This window comes from Arvicanthis niloticus, chromosome 4, assembly GCF_011762505.2.
Source record: "Arvicanthis niloticus isolate mArvNil1 chromosome 4, mArvNil1.pat.X, whole genome shotgun sequence".
Classification (NCBI taxonomy): Eukaryota; Metazoa; Chordata; class Mammalia; order Rodentia; family Muridae; genus Arvicanthis; species Arvicanthis niloticus.
Window position 1 is genome coordinate 130,560,227 of NC_047661.1, and position 25,848 is coordinate 130,586,074.

At 37.5% G+C, this 25,848-nt stretch overlaps 1 protein-coding gene across 3 annotated transcripts in view; it reads right to left on the minus strand.

Moving 5' to 3' along the window:
* The window catches only part of Tnni3k (TNNI3 interacting kinase), a 252,768-nt gene that overhangs the window by 139,408 nt on the left and 87,512 nt on the right, over positions 1-25,848 (minus strand). For all 3 annotated transcript variants that reach the window (XM_076933435.1, XM_034499991.2, XM_076933436.1), the window contains 6 exons: positions 10,730-10,816; positions 10,147-10,203; positions 8,783-8,875; positions 8,635-8,692; positions 8,339-8,533; positions 7,523-7,627 (listed from right to left, as the gene is read on the minus strand). In XM_076933435.1, the coding sequence (XP_076789550.1) occupies positions 7,523-7,627; positions 8,339-8,533; positions 8,635-8,692; positions 8,783-8,875; positions 10,147-10,203; positions 10,730-10,816 (595 nt within the window). The remainder of the gene's footprint in view (positions 1-7,522; positions 7,628-8,338; positions 8,534-8,634; positions 8,693-8,782; positions 8,876-10,146; positions 10,204-10,729; positions 10,817-25,848) is intronic.

Consider the following 25,848-nt stretch of genomic DNA (forward strand, 5'->3'; position numbering starts at 1 on the left):
AACCATAAAAACAAATGATATTATGACAATTGCAGGAAATGCAGAACCAGCTTTTAGGAACTTGAATCATCTCAGAAACCCAGGACTATATATGTTTGTTTACAGTGAGTTGATATATAATACATATGTGATCGTGTATATATACCTTTACACAAATGGACCCACTGCATACTGTGCATTCCTAAGCCAGAAATCTGAAATCCCAAATACTCCAAATCCCTAAGCTTTGAACCCTGTGACTTTTACATATGTTAGCTGGAACACTTTTGTGCTTAGATTTCCAGGCTAAGGCTCCTCCACTGGTAAACTGTCTTTCAATGATCCAAATTCTGGAATATCAGACGCCTGAAACACTTCTGCTGTAGGCATTTGGGATGAGATATATTCAATCATCATCAAATACTGCATTCTCCTGGGGTCTGTGACTTTGAATACATCCATGAATTATTCACTGCAAATGTCTGACATGGAAACCTTTCCTCTGTTTCAGCTGTCTGTGAAGAATATATAATCTCAGAAATTTCTACTATCCCTAGAGAATATACCTGAGAGTCCATAGGCTACAGACCTTCCTTAGAAACCGATGAGTCTTGGGACCTATTCTCTGTGCCATATACCAGGGCCCTATGCATGTTTGACTTCTGCACTAGTTCTTTTTTATTTTTTTTGCGCTAGTTCTTAATGGAATCAACAAAACCCATATTTTATTTATCACAATAATGTCCAAAGCCCTATTCTGCAACATTGGTGTGGTCATAGAAATGAGCCTTGTTCAAAGCTGCAGAGCTTCAAGCTTGGCCTGAGTCTTTCAGAATCACCCACCTGTGGCTGAGATCTGTAAATCAGCCTTAGATATGTGAGCCCATGTGATAGTCACAATCAGAAATGTCCTAAACTGTGCTAGAGAAGTCTTAGGGCCTATCGTCCTCACATGTACCCATGGCAGAGCATAAGCGACAGATGATTTCAAACATTCAACAAGAATTTGATATACATTTTAGAAATGGAAAGGATTAGAAAAAATGACACCCACCCATCTCAAAAATATTAACCCAGAATTGCTCCTGGAAATACAGGGCCAAAAACTGGAGCGGAGACAGAAGGAAAGGCCATCCAGAGACTGCCCCACCTGGGAATCCATCCCATTTGCAGACACCAAACCCAGACACTGTTGCTGATGCCAAGAAGTGCTTGCTGACATGAGCCTGTCTCCTGAGCCTGACCAATACCGATGCAGATGCTTACAGCCAACCATTGGACTGAGCACAGGGACACCAATGGAGGAGTTAGGGGAAGGACTGAAGGAGCTGAAGGGGTTTGCAACCCCATAAGAAGAACAAAAATATCAACCAACCAGACCCCCTAGAGCTCCCAGAGACTAAACCACCAACCAGAGTACACATGGAGGGACCATTGGCTCTAGCTGCATATGAAGCAGAGGATTGCCTTGTCTGGCATCAGTGGGAGGGGAGGCTCCTGGTCCTCTGCAGGCTCGATACCCCAGCATAGGAGAATGCTAGGGCAGTGAGGTGGGAGTGGGTGGGTGAGTGGGGAGCACCCTCATAGAAGTAAGGGGAGGGGAAATGGGATAGGGTGTTTGCAGAGATGAAACCGGGAAGGGGAATAATATTTGAAATGTAAATAAATAAAATAACCAATAAAAATTTAGAAAAAGAAAATCTTAAAGGTTTTGTTGTGATGATGGATTTAAACTAGACAGATATAAAATCAGAGCTGATGATTTTACAAGTGTCCACAGGTTTCTGGGTCTTCAGGTGTCACTTCACTTTAATCATGTGTTTGGACTGCACATGGGCATTAGAGTACTCAAGACAGTATTCTCCAATGATTGTTAAGATCCTTGTATATCACCACCATGTGCAGGAGTAGTAAATAGTCATGCAGACTCCATCCCTGTGAACAGGGACCATGCCTGATGAATAATTAGAAAAGCAATACATTACTTTGTTTGACTGTTGTGTTTTTGATTGCAATTTGGTATTTTATTCTCAATTGAAAGGCAAGTGCACATGTCAAGTTAAAAGCAACTATTAAAATTTTCTCCATTTTTCTTTGTTATTTCCTAAAATCTTTGCTAATTTATTTAAATGTCACCTTCAGAATTAAATCCATTTAGCTCTTATCAGGCTTGTCTTTTTAAATTATCTGTCACTCATCACAAAAATTTTTCTGTTTTTAAATTATCTGTAATTATTTTCTTTTATATTTAGTGGAAGAAGATGACTCAAAATTCCGGCAGAGTCCTTCTCAGAATTATACTGCAGATTACTTAGTTTTACTTTATAAAAAGAAATATTTGTATGAACATGACAGGAAGGGTTTGTTTTGCTTTATTCTGCTTCACTTGAGACAGGTCACAATATGCAGCCAAAGCTGGTCTCAAACTATACCACCCAGATCTCTAATTTATAATCCTATAAATCCTACCAGGACCTGAGATTACAGGCACTCATCACCATACTGGGCCTAAGAGTATTTTTAATAATCTACTTTTATGTAAGGGAATAAATAAGATATTTAGAAAAAGATACATATCCATGCTGTACTTGCTAGTATATAAAATGTGTGTGTGGATGTATGTATGGTGCTGCAAAATTTTACAGTAGACTTATCAGGAGAGAAGAACTTCCATTTGCAATGATGTCACAGTTTTCCAACAGTTTAGAAGCATGCTAGTCTAAGAGACTAGACACCTGTTAGCACGAAGTTTTAAAGCCTTTAGCTGTAACTGTGATTTTAAGCATCAACTTCATGAAATAAATATGTAATTTGGGTCTAAGTCATTCCTTAAGAAATTAGAGCATTTCTGAAACAGACTGTGAATAGTTTAAAAATATTTAAACTCTGTGGGCCACCCATAGTGGCCTGGATCTTCCCATATCAATTAACAAAGACAATCCCCAGAGATGTACCCACAGGCCAAAGAATGTAGACAATCCCTCATTAAGATTCTTCCCAGTTGATTTCAAGTGGTGTCAGTTGATAATTAAAGCTAATTGTGACAAGTATCACCATCATCAAACCTTCCCTCACTGTCTCTGAAAGAACTTTATGTTCCATTAAAATGCAGTGTGAAGATTGTGGCAAGAAGCTGACTCTAGATTGGTCTCTTTGCTCAGTTTGTTCTTTGAATGGTGGAGGTGATTAATACTACAGACCCGGTGTAAGTATGGCCACCTCTAAGCAGAACCCTCCCATTCATTGCAGGTGACCCTTCTCTTTAGTATATATTGAACACTGGAATTAATGTTCAGGGTATATACAACAAAAACCACAGAGAAATCTTTCTTGCCAAAAGAAAAATAAGTTTGTTTGTCTTAATTTTTGTTGAACTAACAAACCTCCATCCCCAATATAGAAGTGTCCTCTGTTTGCAGGTTGATCAGCCATCTTCAATAGCTTCTTTCATGACAATTATAAAAGGCACTCAGAAATTCCACAATACTCTACCCAGAAGTAGCCATAATTATATAAACTACCCCCTCTCCCCCACTTTTTTACAATGGCATACTTACAAATGCCCTGAGAACTTCTCTAAAACGACATTGATTGAGCAATTTTCACACATGGATATAAGGTTCTGATATCAGGAGATGAGAAAAGAGAGCAGGCTCTCTTACCCTGAAACCCTGTCATATCTGGAGCAGTAGGGCTAAATCCACTGTTATAAAACCATAAGCAACCAACAATTACATCAATCCAAAGGCAATTGTGTCTGAAATCCATCTATTTGCTCCAGGGAGACTTCCTGAGTACTGAGGAAATACAAAGTGTGTGTTCTTAGAAAAGATCTAGACCTATACTTTCAGCTTTCCACTGCACTGTCATCTTTTACTTGCTTGAATTCTCTCAAAAGCTACTTCAGAGCCATTTTGGTCCGCAGCCATGTGTTGGAGGATATTTTATCACACTGTGACCCCCAAGATTATGTTCTTTCCTGAAAAACTAAAACCTATTTCTTGTTGTGGCGTGGCTCAGCCCTTAGTACACACCTTTAACCCTCAGACTGGAATACAGATGTACTCTTAGTACATACCTTTAATCACAAACAATGAATGTAAAGGTGGTTTATAGAAGTAAACACCCGTGTTTGAAAGTGATGTCTAATTGAGTGGCAGAAAAAGTGATGAATTAGAGAAAAAATTGACAGATCAGGATATTCCTAACTTTTATGAGAAGAGAGAGGGATACAGGGAGAGGTGGTAGTTTTTACAAGTACAGTTATACAGAGGCAGGCTGCAGAGGGAGAATGAGCTGGACACAGGTGAAGACAGAATGAGCCAGAAAATGAGAGGGAACCAGAAGATTATAATAGATTGCCAGAATTAGTTTCAGGCTATGCAGAGCAATTCAACAGAATCTGAGAGAAATCATATTGAATCTGTCAGCTTGAAGTTTTGATCCAGAACAACTGAACTGATGAACCAGAAAGAGACCAGAAAGAACAAGAAAGGGTGAGTCTCAGAGGCTGGAAACATTCTACACCTAGAATAGTTTGTATAGAGGTTAAAAGCTTCCAGGACTAGGCCTAGGTTAACAGACAGTGGCAACAAGTCTCAGAGGTAACAATTACTTAAGATGAATAAAAGTTACTGTTATAATCAAGTCCTACCTAAAGTAGAGACTTAGTTGCTTCCTTAGTATATGACCTATTATTTATGTAAATAAATAGTAGTAAGTCCCCCCTGGTGTATGGAGCATGTGCCTTTGAGACATGTACAATCCCATGTCTGGAGAAAAATGAGTGAAAATTTTAAGGTTGCTACTAGGTTGAAGATGAGCAGAAAAAAGTTTGCAAATCTAGGTAGGTGTCTATGCCTACTTCAAAAATTTGAAGAGTTTTGGCAAATATAAGCTCATTGGTTTGGTTATACTCAGGTAAAATAAACTTGTTTCTCTTAAACCTTAAATGTTTTATTTTCATATGTAATCAATATTTATATTTCCGGTGCTGCTGAGTAACTGAGTAACAATTTACACTTACGACAAGAGGATAGAATGTGTACTGGGAAGGAAGACGCGTGGCTAGAGAAAACTGGCAGCCATCCCTCCTGCTCCAGCACCATCCCTCCTGCTCCGGCACCATCCCTCCTGCTCCGGCGCCATCCCTCCTGCTCCGGCGCCATCCCTCCTGCTCTGGCGCCATCCCTCCTGCTCCGGCGCCACACAAGATGGCAGGAATGGAAAGTGATTATCTCCACGCCCAAGTCCCCAGGTCTTTCTGGGATAGCTTGACCTTGAAATATTTTCCCTAAACTTTGTTACTAAAGCCCAATTTAAAAATATGTTTATTGGTCTAAATATCTTGAAAGGGCAAAAAAAGAACTAATAGCAGTGAAGATGTGGCTTTTAGTTTATAATCAAGAGACTTTAAGTAACTTCCTATATTATTTACTTCCAATATTATAGTCTACCAACTCTACTTACACTGTTTTCTCTCACCTGTCTGTCAAATCTTCGTCTTTCCCGGCACTCCCCATTACTGCTAATCTGTTTCTGATTAACTTCTTGCATAGATTCTACAGTTGCTGTCTCACGAGGCTCTTAACTAGGTCCTTGTTGAGAATCTATCAAACATAGGTTGGTCTTTCCATAAGATGACCTCTGGTTTGTGATTGCAGCACATACACACCCTGGGCTGGCCCCTAGGGTACCTTCTTGCTTACAGAAGAGCATCTAACCACCCTTCCTTGTCCAGCATGCCCTGACTCATCTCTTCTTGTTCTACTTCCCTGTACTTCCTTCCAAGTGTTCGGCCTCAGACTTCACAAACATATGTAGCTTTATTTACTTTGTACACTAAAATGAAATATATATGGAATATATATATATATATATATATATATATATATATACACATATATGTGTGTGTGTGAATATGTGTGTGTGTGTGTGTCTGTGTCTGTGTGTTTGTGTATGACTATGTGTGTGGGGGTGTTTAACTTTTTCTATTGGATTTCTCTTTCTACCCTTGGAATGTCCCTTCAAATTTATTCATCCATGGGGACTGAGTGACTTCATCCTTGGTGCTGTCTCTAAACTCCTCTGGACTGGTTTAACATTTTTTTTCTGGAATTTTATAGAAAATTTCACTACTTATTTTTTTTTATAGAACTTGCTGTTAAGTATATTTAACTTGCTTAAAATATATTTGGATAGGCGGTTTTCTTCTCTGTTATGATGTGAAATCTCCTGGGAAGTTGGAGAATAGGGGGTGTATAAGTTTCATTTTCGCACATGGAAATGCACCACATGTAACATGCTGTAAGAATGGTGCACACACGTGTAGTTGTTGATTAAGTGAATAAGTAAAAAAAAGTCCTTAATAATTGAATGTTTTAGATGACATCTGGGACTTATATGACTCTTGTTCACAGTCAAGAAGTGGGAGTTATTGTTGCAGACTAGAGCAGTGACTGCTTGTCTGTACAGCAGACAAGGGTTTCCACAAAAGTAGCCTTGGGACTCACTCTTCAGCGGTGGGGAATGAGTTTTCCACACCCACATTCAGTCTTCAGACAAAACTGCTCTACTTTGCACACTGGCCTTGGTATAAGACTTTACTCAGAGAAAGTTTTCACTATTTAAGACAAACATGGGGTCCCAGCTCTGTGGAGAACTTTGATTCTATATTTATATCAGGCTTGATTCAACACGAAAACCTTTTGCATGAAAACTAGGTGAGTATCCTGCTGTGGTTAGGCTGGATATGCATAAATATCAAAATGGCAGCATAAAAGAGCATGTCAGCTAAGATCATCTAATCTCTGGCTTTGTATAAGACAGTAGGACATTCTACATAGTACCTGAGGTTACCTGCTGACCTAACCGTTACCCTGAGAACCCAAGTCACATGCTTGCCCTAACAGCAGGCACTTACTGCCAATGTGTGCAGGAGATTTTTCTCACAGTGTGTACATGCACAAATCTAGATGGGGTTGGTTAGACCATATATGTGGCCTGATGATGCAACCAAGAGATGCACACAAAAGACACAAGAGGCACTGACAGCATGGCATGCTGTATTCTTTTACAATAATTAGTTTTATAAACCAAATGAGAAATTATAAAATAATGGTAGAAAGTATAGTGGTTGTATTAAGTAAGTAAATCCGTAGCACATTTGTTAACTAGCATTAAGTCCCAAGTACTATAGATAACTACAGCTGTTGGGTTTCTGTCTTATTGGCAGCCTAGAGTATTTGTTATATCAGCAAAGCATGAAATCATCTTCTGTAAGCAACAGTCTGTCCTTGATGGAAACATTATCAAGGGCTATATTTTACACACAGTACTTTCCTTCTAGAACTTTCCATAGATTTACACAGTCTCTGAGAGGCAGTTACCCAGCTTTGTATCTCTGTGAGACGATGGCAGTGGCCCATTCCCTTTCCACAGTGTACATAGAGAAAACTCTGACCTGAGATAAATCTAAGACATGTCTCACTGTGTCCTCATGAGCTGCAGAGTTATAAGTTCATCATTTAGGAAAACCACGTACCTGTTCAGGTCACGGTGTATGATTGGCTGGGTCAAGCTGTGCAGGTACTCCATGCCCTTGGCAACGTCTACCGCAATGATTAATTTAGACTGCAAGTCAAGAATTCTAGAATAGAAAATAGACTGAATGAAGAAAAAGTGGTTGAAGCCAACACTCAGCATGTCTCTCAAAAGAAAACAGCCTGTGATTGTTATTCTGTGTAATTCTATCTACATTTTTATTCATGGAAGATGCAGCTAAACATTCTATTTGGAACTCATCTTTCCATATTTGGGAATTGCTTATCTACATGTCAACGCAGATATACAATGTGTTGTTTAAAAAAATACTACTTTATTTTTAAATTTATTTGTGTTATACAACAATCTGTGATATAAAGAAGTGGAATGTTCTGGAGACACTGAAGGAAACCACTTCATACTTACTATCTGTAGACATATAAAACATGAACTCAGGTTCAACATGGGCAAGAACATTCTTTTAAAAATCTTTCTCTCATCAACACTACGACCCTCGATGATTACTGTAATCTGAGCCTCCTTGCAATACCGTGTGGATGTGTCAAGGTTAGTCTATTTATAATCCTCAGCTGGCTTCACATTCCTCAAATTTGTCACCCTTGACTTATTGTTTTAAAATATTACTTAAGTATATCATTTCTGGAAATATAATAATTAATCATAAATCATCAGTCATGTTTAAAATGCCGTGTTTGTTAGCACTTAGACATGTCAGAAGGCAATACGGTCCCTGATGGGAAGTCACTAGGAATGTGGTACAGGTGATTTACATGCTGCGTCTAAGGAGAGCCCATACCTTTTCTGTTCATGAAGCAGGGAGAACAGAGAGCCTCCTGAAATGTACTGTGTGACAATGGCAAACTGGCTGGGGTCATCCAGGCAGGCGCCCACAAACTGAGCCACGCAGGGGTGGTTGAGCTGGCAGAGGATGGACACTTCTCGGCAAAACATATCCACATCTGACTTGGAGCAGTAGGTGTTGGCTCGGTATCTAGGACAGGAGTGAGGACACATTCTTGTCAACAGGAGTTTCCAGGAGGCTGGTCCTTGTTCCTCCCAGCTGACAATGATGCAATTCATCTGCTTGCTTACCGTTTGATCGCCACTATTTTATTTCTGCATCGTCCTTTATAGACTTTCCCAAAAGAACCTGAAATTATTTAAGAGAAGTTGATAAATGTTTACAGTTGGTAAATCTGAGACTGTTAAAATGCAACAGGGCTCTGGTTTCTTTGCTTACCTGAGCCGATAATCTCATGGAACTCAATTTCAGAGAGCTGCAGATGGAAACGGGAGGGTAATTCAGCCCTCAGGAGGAGAACATCTGCCTTCTCTGCAAACAGTAATTGCCTTTTTACTTTGGGTATGGGATGTGCACATATGGCTATAAATGCACAATATAATATATAATATATAATAATATATAATATATAATATATAATATATAATATATAATATATAATATATAATATATAATATATAATATATAATATATAATATATAATATATAATATATAATATATAATATATAATATATAATATATAATATATAATATATAATATATAATATATAATATATAATATATAATATATAATATATAATATATAATATATAATATATAATATATAATATATAATATATAATATATAATATATAATATATAATATATAATATATAATATATAATATATAATATATAATATATAATATATAATATATAATATATATAAATGCACAATATAATATATAATACATGCTCAACCAAAGGTGCTTCATTCCAAACGTAACTGATCACTTGGTGATCCTAAGACCAAGCACAGTGGCTGGCCTTGCATTACCAGAAGGGTGGCCTTCTGGCTTAGCTGCACAATTTCTGTGATCAGGGCTGACCTTATTGGTCATCTTATTTTAAGTTAACATGACTAGAGACACAACTACCCTTCAATATGATTTACTTCATTGCCTGAGAAATGGAGTCGATCCCTTCAGTCTCCATTAGTAAGGAAATAAAATATCTATTGTTAAACTGAACCTTTAGGGGATACCCATTAAGTAGCGAGTGATAAACACAGAAAGCAGTCTAAGGACATATTCCACACTGAAAAGTACTTTTAAAACTATAGATTCCAAGTGGTTAAATATTAATTTGTCATGGACTTGTGTTCTATACTTTCCTGGTCTAGTGATGTTAATTTCAACAATCAGTGGCATACATTCAAAAAAGTACCCGAGGCTCACTTATTTGAGAGATTTTAAAAAAATAGTAATTTATTAATTTGAATATTTTCTAAAGAAAGACATTTCCAATTCTAAAAATATTAATACTTATAATTTATATTTTGTTCAAAATATGTAATTACAATTTGTTCAAAATATAAATATGAAAATAGTTCTCTCTTTAGTACTCATCAGTGATCCACTGTTGTAACATCTGTGGACTATGGGGCATGAGGGCAAGGCTAGTTCTGAGAAGAAAGGTCTCTACCAGCATTGCTTATAATGCTGAGGTAGCCACCACTCACAACAAAACAATACACATGGCTGTTGTATTTAAGCAATAATCATCCCCAGTGATAAAACAACAACCATCCTGTTTATAGTTACCTTTTGTCATGCTTTTAATCTTCCCCAAGGGGGATGGAACAGACACATAAGAGCCATCTAGAAATCAAGTTACACAGTAGAGTTGAAGGCAGCAATCATTTCTTTCTTTTTAAAGTTCAACATGATAAACACAAAGCAGATGACAGAAAACAGCTTATGGTTCCTATCTTTTTCTGCGAAGGAAGCTGTGATGCACATAGTTTTCTAGAATCTACATAAAAAGACCTTAATTCTGTTCTAGAAGACTACAGCACATGTATCTGCTGTAATTTGTATCTGGCTATGCACACTCTGTCTTAGTAAATTACTGACATAGAAAGTGACGGTTCTTTGCTTTCTTAAGCCTTCTGAGACTTGTACAAGCCCATTCACTCCAAGGAATGCAAAGCTTGAATATCTATATTATGGTGAATTGTGGTGGCCATTCTTTATGTAGCCTCACCCAAGTATAAACTTCCCAGAAATGAACCTCATCTCTTGGCCATATCTTTCTTCCTCATCCCAGAGGGTCAGTAACAGAAACACATATTTACTATTGAACTCAAGATTGTGCAGTAGTGAAAACAGAATCGCAAAGAGGTACCTCCTCCAGGCTGAGAATATTCATTACATGGCAGCTCATCCTGAGGTCTCTTGTAGTGCTTCAGGAGTGTAACAATGGCATCATGTCCTTCATAAAAAGACAAAAAGGATGAATACTTTTGTCTTGATTTAGTCGAGAAATCCTATCTCCCTCCCCAAAACTACTGGATAAAATTTGTAACGTAGGTTATACCTGAGGAGATAATATATTACAACATGGATTTAGTGCTTCTTTTATTCAAATAACCTGTTGAGAGTCTTCCAATATAATATAGTGGGTAGCAGGGATACAATAGACATGTGATTATGCTTCTGCTTATAAGAGGATTACAAGGTAATTGAGCATAATTATAGGAATTAATTGTGAGAAACTTCCGAGTGACCAGATATAAAATGGTGTGAGTATATATGGCCAGGACATGGTTAAGTGTCTGAAAGACACGTATGGTATCTGAGAGAACAGGGCACACACTGTGACTGGGCATGTTACTTGGTTGGCAATCCCAGTAACACAGAACTGAGATAATGACATATGTCTCTATGGTGGAGACAGCAGGCTGCACATAGATACCTGTAATCCTCTTTCACAGTTGCTCTATTACTGGGAATGGCTGCCTACCCTGACACAGTTCTCTATTCATCTTCCATTCCAATGTGTCATTGTGGCATATTCACTGGGAACACAGAGACAACGCCATTACAATGTCTAGACCTTAAGACACAGGCAGCTGTTACTGTCCCAGTTGCCAGCTTCAGCCCGACTCTGAGGTAAAGAGGCTGGTAGCTGCTCCCTCAGCCTTGTTACCAGTCCTGGAATGTCACAAGATTGAGAGACATGTCCCAGTTTTAAACCACTACTACTAGCATTCTGGACTTATTAGCTACTCCATAAATTATTCTTGCAAAAGATGAAAAATGTTAAATGCTTTTCAGAGAAAGTCATTGATTTTCAATAGAATTAAACCTTGACACTATTGTATGTTTCACCATGAAAATAGTCTACTGAAGCTAATTTGTAAAAGAGGCAAACAGTCGACCTTATAGATATGCAACTGAACCCACTATAAATATGGCCAACTATAGAAACAGAAAAGCATAAATTTTTTTTTTTTATCACAGAAACCTCAAATTTAGACTGGCTTTGCACATGAGTTTACATGTAGAATAACCACAGTAGAGCTCACTTGGTCGAGTTTTCCCTTTAAAAGAGCACACCGAATAGTGTTTGCAAGAGAGGTCCTGAGTTCAATTCCCAGTAACCACATGGTGGCTCACAACCATCTGTAATGGGATCTGATGTCCTTTTCTGGTATATCTGAAGACAGCTACAATGTACTTATATGCCTAAAAAAATAAATGAATCTTTAAAATATGCAGAATAGAGAAGTCAATACTAGATTTACTAACACTAGATGTTTTCCAAAGAAAACAATCTACTTCCAGTCTCTTTAAAGAAAAAAAATAGTGTATATGAATAATGAATTTTGTGAGAGAATCTATATATAAACTTTCCAGAGGTAAATAACTCGGCTCTACATTTTATTGTCTTTAGTTTCTGTTTTCCCAAACCATGGATAAAGCCTGTGTTAAAGTGATGGGGACAAGCTCTAGTTATTATTAGTTAGAGTGGATTTTGTGTGACCAGATTCAGACCTCAGAGCCCAAATGATGTTAGCCAACAGAACAATGTCTAATGAGAATCTGATAGGAAAGGATAGTACATACCGTAAAAGTTCTGAATTGGGAACGGACATGACATGACCTGTTCACAAACTAAAGAAGGCATGTGTGAAGCAGGGCCGAGAGGATAAGGATGGTGAATCCAGGCGGGGAAAGGAGAGAAGGACACTGGGTAAATGGGATTCCCCAAGCTATCAGAATGTGTCATACAGAATGTGAGCACAGACTTCCCAGAGACTTCATGAAAAGCTATGTGAAAGGACCTTCCTGGTGGCTTGCTTTTCCTTCCTTCCTTCCTTCCTTCCTTCCTTCCTTCCTTCCTTCCTTTCTTCCTTCCTTCCTTCTTTCCTTCCTTCCTTTCTTTTTTTTTTTTTTTTTTTTTTTTTTTGAGACAGGGTTTCTCTGTGTAGCCCTGGCTGTCCTGGAACTTACTCTGTAGATCAGGCTGGCCTCGAACTCAGAAATCCACCTGCCTCTGCTTCCCAAGTTCTGGGATTAAAGGCATGTGCCACCACTGCCTGGCATCCTGGTAGCTTTCTAATGAGCAACTTGGTGGTGCTGATGAGACTTAAGGGACCACCTATGCAGAGCTTACAAAGACAGGATCAATGTAGATAATTTCAAAACCATTAGTTCCCAGGAATGGAAGGATATGCCTTACTTTGATTAAAAAGGAAAAAAGAACAGTCTGCAAGAAAACCAGATAAGCTGCCCTTTGCCCTTCTCCTGTTTCTCTTCCTCTAGACCCAATCCTATAGTCTGGTCCCTAACACTGCAATATAACATCAGTGGTAGCCTTCTCCCCTACACCTACATCTTCTGTGTATCTCCCAGAACATTCCCTTCTAACCTCTATCCCCCTACTTCTAACTGTATCTCAGACCACACATCCAGAAGGCACCACCTGATAACCCAAGAACCACTCCTCCCAGAGGACCAAGAGAGATACTAAAGGGAAGAGAAGACCCATGCCTGTCCTACTTCTCCTGAGGGCCAATCTCCTCTGTCTTATTCCCAACTGTGTAGCTGGAAAGCTTCTGTGGTCTTGCTTTCTTCTCTGACTCTATCCACCAGTAGATCACAAGACCTTCTTCTCTAACCTTTCATCCCTCAACTCATCCCAATCTCCAACAACAGCAGAAATTCTCTGTGAACACACAAGTTAAACAGACCAAGACAACAAGCAACACACAGGCATCACATTCTCAGAAAATCCAAAGAGAAAACAGATGCCAAGGAACAAAACTCCTATCCAGTGAAGACCAATCTAGTAATCAGCAACTAGACTTTTAATTATCTCAACCACAGATGCAGAGACACCATCAGGAAAACACAACAGCCAGGATATTATGTCTCCACTAAAGCACAGCTGTTCTACCAAAACAGGCCCTTAATATTTCAACATAGCTGAAAGACGAGGAAAATACTGTAAAACAGCCTTTAAAATATGATATAGATCTTCAAAGAGGAAATTAGTAAATACAAAATCCATAAAAACACAGTGTAAAGAAATAAAGAAAACTGTTAAGACATGAAATTGGAACTGTAATCAATAAAGAAAACTCAAACTGAAGGAATTCTTGAAATGAAAATTTATGAACTCAAACTGGAACTACAGAAGCAAACTACCTGCAGATTACAGGCTGTGGAAGAGAGAATCTCAGACATTGAAGATACAATAGAAGAAATAGATACATCAGTTAAAGAAAATGGTAAATGTAAAAATCTCTGGAGACAAACTATTCTGGAAATCTGAAAACTATGAAAAGACTGAACCTAAGAATAATAGTTATAGAGAATGGAGAAGAAACCCAGTTCAAAAGCCCAGAAAAAATACTTTCAACAAAATCAGAGAATAAAATATTTTATAATCTAAAGAAGACATGCCTGTAAAGATATAAGAAGCTTACAGAATACCAGGAGATTAGACTAGAAAAGAAAGTCCCCTTACCACATAACAATCAAAATACTTAACATGCAGAACAAAAAAGAAAATTAAAATCAGCAAGTTTGTGACCCCGTAGGGAAAGCAACAGTACCAACTAACCAGAGCTCCCAGGGTCTAAACCACCAGCCTGGGAGTGAGCACACAGGGCAGGACTCATTGCTGTAGCTGTATATGTAATTGAGAATGGCCTTGTTGGGCATAGGTGGGAGAAGAGGTCCTTGGTCCAGTGAAGGTTGGAGGCCCCAGTGTGGGGGAATTTGAGGGCAGAGAAGGGGAAGTCGGTGGGTGGATGGAGGCACACCCTCACTGAAACAGGAGGAGGGGGTATGGATAGGGGGTGTTGGGGGGGAATCGGGAAAGGCGATAACATCTAAAATGTAAAATAAATAAAATATCCAATAAAAAATCAGCAAGTGAAAAAGACGAAGTGATATAAAAGCAGACCTGTTAGAATTACACCTGATTTCTCAATGGCGCCTGTAGGAGCCAGAAGAGCAGGGCTCATATGCTTCAGATTCTAAAACCCTTAGATGCCAGGACAGGCTACACTATTCAGCAAGATTTCCAATCACCATTGATGGAGAATATAAGGTACTCCAAAATAAAGCCAAATTAAAATGATATGTAAGTATAAATCTGGTCCTAAAAAAGGTGCTATAAGGAAAACTCCAACTTAAGAAGGTTAATCAAATACATGAAAATATTAAAAATACACATCTTATACCAGCAAAATAAAAAGAAGGGAGTGTACACAACCATCACCACCACTACCACCACCACCAATGACAAAACAAACAAACAAAAATAACAAGATTCACCAATTGGTCATTAATACCTTTCAGTAGTCTTAATAGCCCAATAAAAAGACCCAGACTAACAGAATGGATGTGAAAACAGTACCTATCCTTCAGCTGCATCCAGTAAACACACCACTACATCAAGGATAGACATTACATCAGGGTAAAAGGTTAGAAAAAGATTTTCCAAGACAATGGACCTAAGAAGTAAGCTGGTGTAGCCATTTTAATATCTAACAAAATTAATTCCAATCCAAAACTAATAAAAAGAGATTAGGAAGAACCTACATACTTACCAAAGAAAAATTCACAGGATGACATTTCAATTTTTAATATCTATGGGACAAATTCAAGGATATTCATGTTCATAAAAGAAATACTATTACAGATAAGATCATATATTGACACTCATACACTGATAGTACAAGACTTTAATACCCCACCAAAGGACAGGTCATCCAGACAAAAAGTCAGCAGAAAAATGCTGGAATTAACAGATTTTATAAACCAAATGGACCTAACAGATATTTACAGAACTTGTCACTCAAACACAAAGCAATATACCTTTTTCTCTATACTTCATGGAAATTTCTTCAAAAGTGAGTGGATATGCAGATATGCAAAGTCTCAACAACTAGAAGAAAGCTAAAATAACTCCCTGCATCCTATCAGACCAGGATGGAATAAAAATGCAAACTTGTGGGAACTGAACAACACTCTATTGAATGAAAAATTGGTCAAGACTGAAATAAAGAAAGAAATTAAACACTTTCTAGAATTCGATGAAAATTAACACACTATCCAAACTTATGGCAGACAACGAAAGTGGTGCTAAGATGAAATTTTATAGCATTAAGTGCCTACATGAGAGAATTGGAGAGGTCTCGTATAGGCAACTTAATAGCACTCCTGAAATCTTTAAAGCAAAAATATGTAATCATACCTAAGAGGAGAAGAGGCAATATATAGTAAAACTAAATTTTGAAGTTAATAAAATAGAAAAAAGAAAAAATACAGGGAATTAATGAAACAAAGAGTTGGTTCATTGAGAAAATCAACAAGATAGACAAATATTTTTCCAAACTAACTAAAAGGCAGAGGAGAGAGAGAGAGAGAGAGAGAGAGAGAGAGAGAGAGAGAGAGAGAGAATACATCCAAATGAACAAAATCAGATTTGAAAAGGGAGACATGTGTAACAGAGGACTGCCTTATCTGGCCTTAGTAGGAGAGGCTGCACCTAATCCTGTAGAGACTTAGTGCTCCAGGGAAGTGGGATGGCCAGAGGAGTGCACCCTCTCAGGGGTGAAAGGGAAGCACTCTGGGAGGGGAACAAGGAGGTGGGCAACATTTGTAATGTAAATAAATAAAATAATTATTAAAAATTAAAAACTGTGTGGAATATATGCAGAGTTTATCTTGACCATCAATATTCAGCATTTTTTTTCTGTAACTAATGTCTCATACTGGTTAGATCAATATGTTAACAATTAGTACCTTACTACTTTATTGTTAGGTAAGATCCATTGTTCATCTTTTCTTATGATTCATCTTTTGTTGTTACATATCACTGAATGTTGACTAGTATATAATGGCATGAACTTATGATTTTATTATATAGAAAAGCTTCAATACTCTAAAAATGTTCTGTGTTCTACCTACAGAGGGAGTTTTTTGAAGCTATTCTAATAAGGGTACTATTATAACAAAAAAATATAAATCATTAAAATCCAATAATTACTAGAATGCCCAATATATTTAATAATAACTGTTCCTTTTCTTTTTAATTACATTTTCCATATAGAAAAAAAGAAAGAAAAGAAAGACATAACAATAGATATCTAGGAAGTCCAGAGAACCATAAGGATCTATTTTAAAAACCAGTATAACATCAAATTGAAAAGTCTAAAAGAAATAGATAATTTTCTCAATAGGTATTACTTACTGAGAATCAAGATCATGTAAACAATTTACACATACCTATAACCCTTAATTGAATAGAAGCAGTCATTAAAATCTTCCCACACCCCAAAGTCCAAGGCCAGATCATTTTTGTTTAGTCTAGAATTCCATTGGACTTTCAAGTTACACCAATAATACTCAAATTATTCCAATAAATATAAACAGAAAGGATATTGCCAAATACATTTTGTGAGGTCACAGTTGTATTAATACTCAAACCTGTTAAGAGCTTTGGGTGCCACTTCTAGGAATTTGGCATTTGTCACTAGGCTTGGACATGGAAGTAGGCTCAGATAAAAATATTGGAAACAGTGACCATAAGGCTTTGTTTACTACTTTGCTTAATTACTACCTTATGTGATCTCTTTGCTTACTACTTCATTTTAATTATTACTCTGTGTGATTCTTTTTATTCTTTTTTATTTATTTTTATTTTTTTATTTTTAATTTTTTCTAATCTGCTTTTGTACCATTTTAATTACATGCAAGTATTAAGATCAGTTCTAGGTTGAGGAACTAGCAACACAATAGATGCAAATAGTCAAGGAACAAGCAAGACAATAAACACAAATAGTCAAGGAACAAGCAAGGCAATAAACACAAATAGACAAAGAACAAGCAAGGCAATAAGCAAAGTCCTCTGATCACTTCCATGATCACTGTTTCTAAGGGCTTATCAAGGTGACTAAAATATCTGAGCCTACTTCCCTGTCCTAGCCCCAAATCATTTTCATGCCCAAATGCTTACTACTTTGCTTAATTACTATCTTGTGTGATTGCTTTGTTTACTACTTCACTGGGTTACTTTGTCTTCGATCTAAGAACTGACATGTGTTTTGGATGTACCTCGAATGATATAAAACAGACCGGGGAAAAAATAAAGCTGATTCAGCCTCAGCACTGGCTGAAGTCATGCTATAATTTTGTCTAACTGTTTTTGTTGTTGTTGTTGTTTTGTTTTTTCAACCCTTATTCTCTACCTTAAGACCTGGTTGACTGACTGAGCTGGCTTCGTCACAAACCACATAAAGACTCAACAAAAAGAATTACAGCACAATGTCCCCTGTGAACTACATGAAAAATATTCAACAAAATACTAGCCAGCCAAATCCAAGAACACATCAAAGTGAAAATCAGGAAATGTAATATGCCATATAAACCAACCAAAAGAAAAGATAGCAGAAACATCTCTCTTTTTTTGAAGTTCAGGATGTACTTCTTTTAATAAAATATTTTAATTGTATTATTACAAAAATATGTGTTCTTAGTATAGACACAATAACACTGAAAATCATATTTGTTGTATAAACTTTGAAACAGTAAATTAGTACTAATAAAAATTTTATGAGTTTCACTTTATTAGATACAGAAAATGCCTTTGACAAAACGAGACAGCCCTTCATGACAAAAGTCATAGAGAGATCAAGGCTACGAGTGAAATACCTAAACATAATAAATGCTATTTACAGTAACCATAACGCCAACATCAAATTAAATGAGGAGAAACTCAAAGCAATTACACTAAAATCAAGAACAAGAGTTGTCCACTCCTCATATCTATTCAATATAGTACTTGAAGTCTTAACTAGAGCAACAAGACAACTGAAGGATACCAAGGAGATAGAAATTAGAAAAGAAGTTAAAGTATCATTATTTGCACATGATATGATAGTATACATGAATGACCCTAAAAATTCTACCAGAGAACTTCTACAACTAATAAAGGATTTCAGAGAAATGTCTGGATACAAGACCAACTCAAAAATATTAGTAGCCCTCCTATATATAAATGACAACACTCTGTGAAAGAAATCAGGGAAACAATACCTTTCACAATAGTCTCAAACAGTGTATCTTGGGAGTTACTCTAACCAAGCAAGTGAAAGACTTGTATGATAAAACTTCAAGTTCAAACAGAAGATGGAAAGATCTTCCATGTTTATGATCTGATAGGATTAACATAGTAAAAATGGCCACCCTACTAAAAGCAATCTACAGATTCAATGCTAATCCCCATCAAAATTTCAACACAATCCTTTACACACACAACATCTCCTATTTTAAGTTGCACAACAGAGCTATAGTAATAAAAGCAGCATGTTATTGGCATAAATACAGACACACTGATTGATGGAATCACATTGAGGGTCCATATCATATAGACACATGATTTTTGATGAAGAAGCCAGAAATACACAATGGAAAAAGTATCTTGAACAAACTGTTCTGGTCAAACTTTAGAAAAATGCACATAGATACATATTTTATCAAGTCCAAGTGGATCAAAGAGTTTAGTATAAAACTAGATACACTGAACTGGAGAGAAGAGAAAGTGAGGAATAGCCTTGAACACATTGGCACAGGAGACAACTTTTGGTACAGAACGCTAATAGTGCAGGCACTAAGATCACAAATTATTAAATGGCACCTCATTAAATCAAAAAGCTTCTATGAAACAAAGGACATGGTACATCCTACAAAGCTGCAGTCTAAAAAATGAGAAAAGATTTTTATCTACGCCATATTTGATAGAAGACTAACATCCAAAATATATAAAGAACTCAAGGAACAAGATATCAAAGTAAAAATAAAACCTCCAAGTAATTCAATTAGAATCATGGAAGAGATCTAAAGAGAGCATTCTCAATGGAGGGATCTCAAGTGGCTGAGAAACACTTAAATGTCCAACATGCTTAACCTACAGGGGACTGCAAATCAAAACTACTTTGAGATTCCATTGTATAACTTTCAGAATGCTAAGATCAACAACATAAGTAACAGCTCATGCTGGTGGGGATATGGAGCAAGCTGAACAGCCTGCCATTGCTGATGGTAGTACAAACTTCCAGTGGGGAGCCACTATGGAAATCAACACAGTGGTTCCTCAGAAAATTGGAAACCAACCTACCTCAACATATAGCTCTACTACTATTGGACATATACAGAAATGTTGCTTGATTCTACTACAAGGACATTTGCTTAACCATATTTTTTGTGGCTCTATTCATACGTGCTAGAAACTGGAAAAAGACAAGCTGTGGGTTCCTTCCAAGTTGATAAAAAGTAGACATGACAAAGAGAGACCTACTGGAGACCTTGGCAACACGGAAGAAAAAAAAAAGGGAGACTAACACAACCAAACAAACAGGTGATGTATATATGGTGATGTTTATGTCTCTTATATGGAGACAGCTCTGGAACCGGCTGGGACTAAAATGTCTATACAAAGCCAAGAACACTTAATTAGATACTAATTTCTCATAAGTTGTTAATACATGCCATCCTTTATGAGGACATGTATGCAAAGTTATATTACAGTTTTATTACATAATCAAACTAAGCTGAAGAAAGGCAGTTGCCTTTCTTTATTGATCTTCATTGACCAAGCTGTGTGCCCTGAATGCTCCACGTGAATGTCCTTATAGAACTACCAGCTGCTTTTAAGTTTTATATGTTGCAGGATGAAAGAAGAGAGAAACAGCCCTAACAAAATTCATACTCGGGGATGCTGAGACTCTGAGACCTTCTATTCCAGCTTCATGATTCTACTACAACTACATTGAAGCTGCTTCTTTTAAAGACTTGCTTCCAAAACTTTTCCAAAACAGCTAGCTTGCCTGTCCAGCCTTTTGGACTGTCACAGTCCTGATGTTAGCTAAACAATAAACTTTCTCAGCACATAGTGACTACAAGGCAAATGATGCCTGCTAGCTCTCCTTTGACTAAGCCAATTTTCCTATTTCCCTTTGGGCCCCCAGATGGAAATTCTTTGCCCCAATTCAGCTAGAAGCAGACAAAAGGAGGTCATCATCCCAGTTCCTTATGTTGGGTGGATGGTTCTGGTTACTTTAGAAATTATACATGTGTTGTCATTTAAAAGATACTTTACAAATGTAGCTTTGAACAGGGAGGGAACTAGAGATCTTAAACTTAGAGATTTCTACCTTTCCTGTCCTCTTCTCTATTCTTCCTTCTTAGGTAAAAGCGAGGGAAGAAAGAAAGGGGGACACAGTAATACCATAAAAATAGACAAATAGGGATACGTTAACAAATTTACTCTTAAGTGAAACATAACATAGGTATATCTTATATTGGTAGAAATTTTTGTAATTGTTACAAAATTGAATTTATAATCTCTTACATTGGTACAGAATTTATTTTGTACAAATTTAAGGTTTTCACTGGTGTGAGTTTCTTACTGATCTAAAAGTAAGATTAATATTGTTACTCTCATATAGGTATTGTGCCTATATAACTCATTTAGAAATACAAGGCTTAGACCCAGTCCTTTTTTAACATTTTTAAAAAACTGATTAAGTTAGCTTCTGAGTTAAGGGCCTATAGCAATTACATGGCTCAGAGCTTACTGTTAGGGTGTTTTCTAGATTTTAATTAGAAATAGCAGAAAGGAGTTAACAGACAACAGTTCAGATTGCTTTACATAGATAGTTGGTTTTCAAAAATGTCAGACGTTTCATTTTAATTTCACAAAATTGATATTACAAGCATTCCTGTATAAACATTCATTTTATTAGAGACCTGTCTGCTCTTGACACCTTCCCTGTCTTGGATTCTAACAAGAAATTGAACATTGTTGGAGTTACTTCAGTTATGGTGAGACAGCCACTAGACAAGAATTGCCTCTTTTCATCTACAGACAAAATACTGTGCAGAAAAAGGACACACTTGCGAAATGGTTGGCTAATTATATCTGCCAAGACAGAGTAATCAGCCCTTAATAATTCTACATTACTAGGTCTGTCAGATGATCCTGGGCCAGAAGGCTAAAGACCAGATGCTCCAACATTCTGAAGTAATAGACTGTTTAGGTGTTCAGTGGTCTACATAAATTGGCTAAGTTTTAGAAGCTATGCTTTGTGCTTCCCATAATTTCAGTTAATTTAGTCATTCTAGATTTCTGATGGGGTTAAAGACTTACAGTCTCATAGCCAACCCAGGCTATTTACTTTGAGAAGATGTTTTTCAGATGCTATTCATTCTAAAGACAGGACATAAGGCAGTTTCAGAACTAAGTCTTTTAGTTGAGAGAGATGGCAGAGGTTCTATTTAGTTAACAAAAATGATGGACTGGGTATTAGGTCTATCTTGTACTTTAACAATTACAACATGGTAATGTAGTTTGTGTTCAATTTATATCTGAGAGAAAAGAGCCTTTTAATTGGACAGAAAGTGGGAAGTGCTGTGGATAGCCCCAGCCTCGTGTTTTGATGGTAGTTCCATTTTCCTGGAAGGGGCTGCAGAGGAGGAGTGAATCAGTAGTCTTGTGAACCTTCTGTCCACCTTAATTTGTAGAATAAAGGCTGGAGCCAGTGATTGGGCAGTAGAGGGGGAGGTGGAGCAAAAGGCTTAGGGAGGAGTCTGAAGAGGAAGTCTATGGGAGAGGGACAGGAGAGGGAGGTGACGGAAGAGAGGAGGTGAAAGGACAATGGAGGAGAAGAAAGTGACCCGGAAAAACCTCAAGATATAAGGGATCTCATAGCTGGGGAACTGAGTAGTGCAATGGTAAATCTGCCCAATCTAGGCTTGCAGTTTATATCCATAAATATTGAGTTGTGTTTTCCTTGACCGGACTTATTTGGGTTGGAGATTTACTGCAACACAACTTAGCTTTCACTCAGCAGAAGAATAAAGAAAATGTGGTACATTAATTTATACAATGAAGTATTACTCAGATGTTAAAAAAAATATCATGAAATTTGCAGGGAAATAGATGGAACTAGAAAAAATCATCTTGAGTGAGGTAACCCAAATACAGAAAAATAAATATGGTATGTATTCACTTATAAATGGATATTAGCCATTAAGTAATTGAAAATAAAGCTTTAAGGCTCATAGGCCTAGAAAGGATAGGTAAAGTGGGCTGTCTGTCTATAGGGGGCATAGTGATTTCTCTGGGAGGGAAAATAGAACACATTTCATAGGCAGACTGGGAGTAGGTGGGGACAGAAGGGGAAAATCAGGCAAGGAAAGAAATGGTATAGTGGCAGAGTGTGAGGAATGATGGCTGGGACTTGGGAGTGGTGTGGACATCTAGAGTAATGGAAAGTTGCAGGAATCTATGAAGGTGATCCCAATGAAGTCTCCCTAGTAATGGGGAATACATAGTTTCAACTGGCCATCTCTTATAGGCAAGCAAGGCTTCCAGTGACAGCACTAGGGTTACATCCAAGTGAGTTGTTGACTAAGAGGACCCCATGGAAATCATCAAGCAACCAAGGCTTCTGCTAAGTCAAAAGCTCTCTCTACAAACTGAGAGCGGGACCCCATTGCTGAGGGCAACACCCATACAACTCATTGGATATGGAGAAGTAGATCTGGTGTCTAGCCTCCTTGGAGCCCTCCCCCGTATATTCTAGTCTCTTTGGTGAGGGAAGACAACTTTGTAGACTACTGAAAGAGAAGCATGGACACCGACTCAGCCACAAACTTTTGACCTACATTTTGTTTTGCCTGCATAATATGCTAGGGTAGGGTTGGCATAGAGCATGTGAGAAACCAACAAATGTCTGATTTGACCTGGTTCACTCCACAAGAAGGAACTCATACCTGATAATGATAATATGCCATGCTTATGAACCAATGCCTTGTCCAGTCATCACTAAAGAGGCCTCCTCTGACAGCAGATGGGAACAGATAGAGACCCAGAGCCAGACAACATGAATAGAGAAAACCTAAATTGGAGGTCTTAGTCAAATACCTCCTCACAGAGCTCAGTGAAAACAACACAAGATGAGGCAGAAATGTTGTAAAAGCCAGAGAACATAGAGTACACCAGAAGAACATCCTCAGAGTCACGAATCAAGGCACATGTTAGCTCATAGAGACTGACTGATGTAAGCTTACACGTCCTCTGTGTATAAAGAAAGTGAAATTCTTTCTTTCCTGCCAAATCACACAGAGTTGTATTTTATTATATACTGATACATAATATAAATTCAACCACTTAAAAATAAAAGTCCATCACAGATTATTTTTGGCAGGCCAAGATGTCTCAAAGTATAACTACAGAATCATATATATATATATATATATGAATGATATAATTCTATCAGTTTCTTCTGACTGTGAGAACAAGTGGGTCTCTGATTCTTTTGCCTGCTCTTGGGTCTCCTCTTTCTGTTAGGTGGCCATGTCCAACTCTAATATAACAGTTTTTTTCATCTTATTGTATTTTTTTGTTACATTTCAAAAACAAAAATGCCTTTATCTCCAGCCCTGAAAAGGAAAGAAACTCATTGGTTAACCATAAAACATAAAGATAGGAAATAAAAATTTACTGGTGATTCTTGAAAATATATAAAATTTATTTTTGAAATTCTGTAATTATACTTTAAGACATCTTGGCCTGCCAAAATGATCTGTGATGGACTTTTATTTTTAAGTGGATGAATTTATACTATATATCAGTATAGAATAAAATATAACTCTGTGATTTGGCAGAAAAAAAGGAGTTTCCCTTTCTGCAATCATATCTGTCCAAATTTTCTTTTTCTGTGCATTTAATGACCTATCTAAAAGGCTCTTTACAGACCAAGGCAAGGGAGACCCTTACTTACTTTTGTTCTAGTGATTTTATAGCTTTGTGTCTTACTTTTGTGTCTTGAGCTTATGTTGAGTTGTATTTTGTTCATGGCATGTGAAAAAGGTCCATTTTTATTTTTCCACATGTAAAAGAACAAGACCTTAGTATTTAGCTTCAAAATAACAACACATCTTTGTAAGACAGAAGTAAACATTAGCTAACACAGCATGTGGTTAACACGGCATGTGATGGTTCAGTCCATATAGAGCTTGCTTTACCACAATGAGACCCGAGTTTAGATTACAAGTACTGGGGGGAGGGGGATGGGGAAGAGTCATGAGTACATCAATAACCCCAGGTCTTGGGAAAAGGAAACAGATGGATCTTTGTTAATCATTGATAAGCAATCAGTCTCTCTACCCTTTAATTCTGGCTTCTAAAGTGTACTCATAATCCTGAGTTTAACGCCTGCCTCTCAGATCCTAAAAGCCAGCAATGTAGCTAAGTTTCCTTCACACTCCCATGACCTGACTTCTGCTGTCCTGCACACATAAAGGTTATTGTGGGTCAGTAGCTCTGCAGGATAAAGTAGGATAAACTTCTCTTTAAAAGTTGTCTAACAGCAAGTCTCATTCGTTTTTGCCTTTCGAGGCAGCTCACTTGAAGTCTAGGTATGCACCCCTCACCTGGGCCATTTTCTTGCTTCACAGGGTTCCATGCAGATGATGCAGTTTGTGAGTTGCAATGCCCAGCAGCACAAGTGTCCCCTTCTGTGTATCATTCCTTTAGCTTCAGGGTATAATAAGGACTTTGGCAACAAAATTCTGTGGTAGTTTAAAGGAGAATGGCCTGCATAGGCTTACGCTTGAATGCTTGGTCCCTGGTTAGTAGAAGTGTTTGAACAGAATTAGTAGATGTGGCCTTGCTGGAGGAGGTGTGCCACTAGGAGTAGGCTTTGAGATTTACAAGGCCTCTGCCAGATTCAGTCTCTCTCTCTCTCTCTCTCTCTCTCTCTCTCTCTCTCTCTCTCTCTCTCTCTCTGCCTGCAGCTTTCCAATCACATGTGAGCCCTCAGCTACTGCTCCATCACCATGTCAGCTGACCTACTGTCACACTTCCTACCGTGGTGATTATAGAATAACGCGCTGAAACTGAAAGCAAGCCCCCAGTTCCCCCAGTTAAAGGCTTTCCTT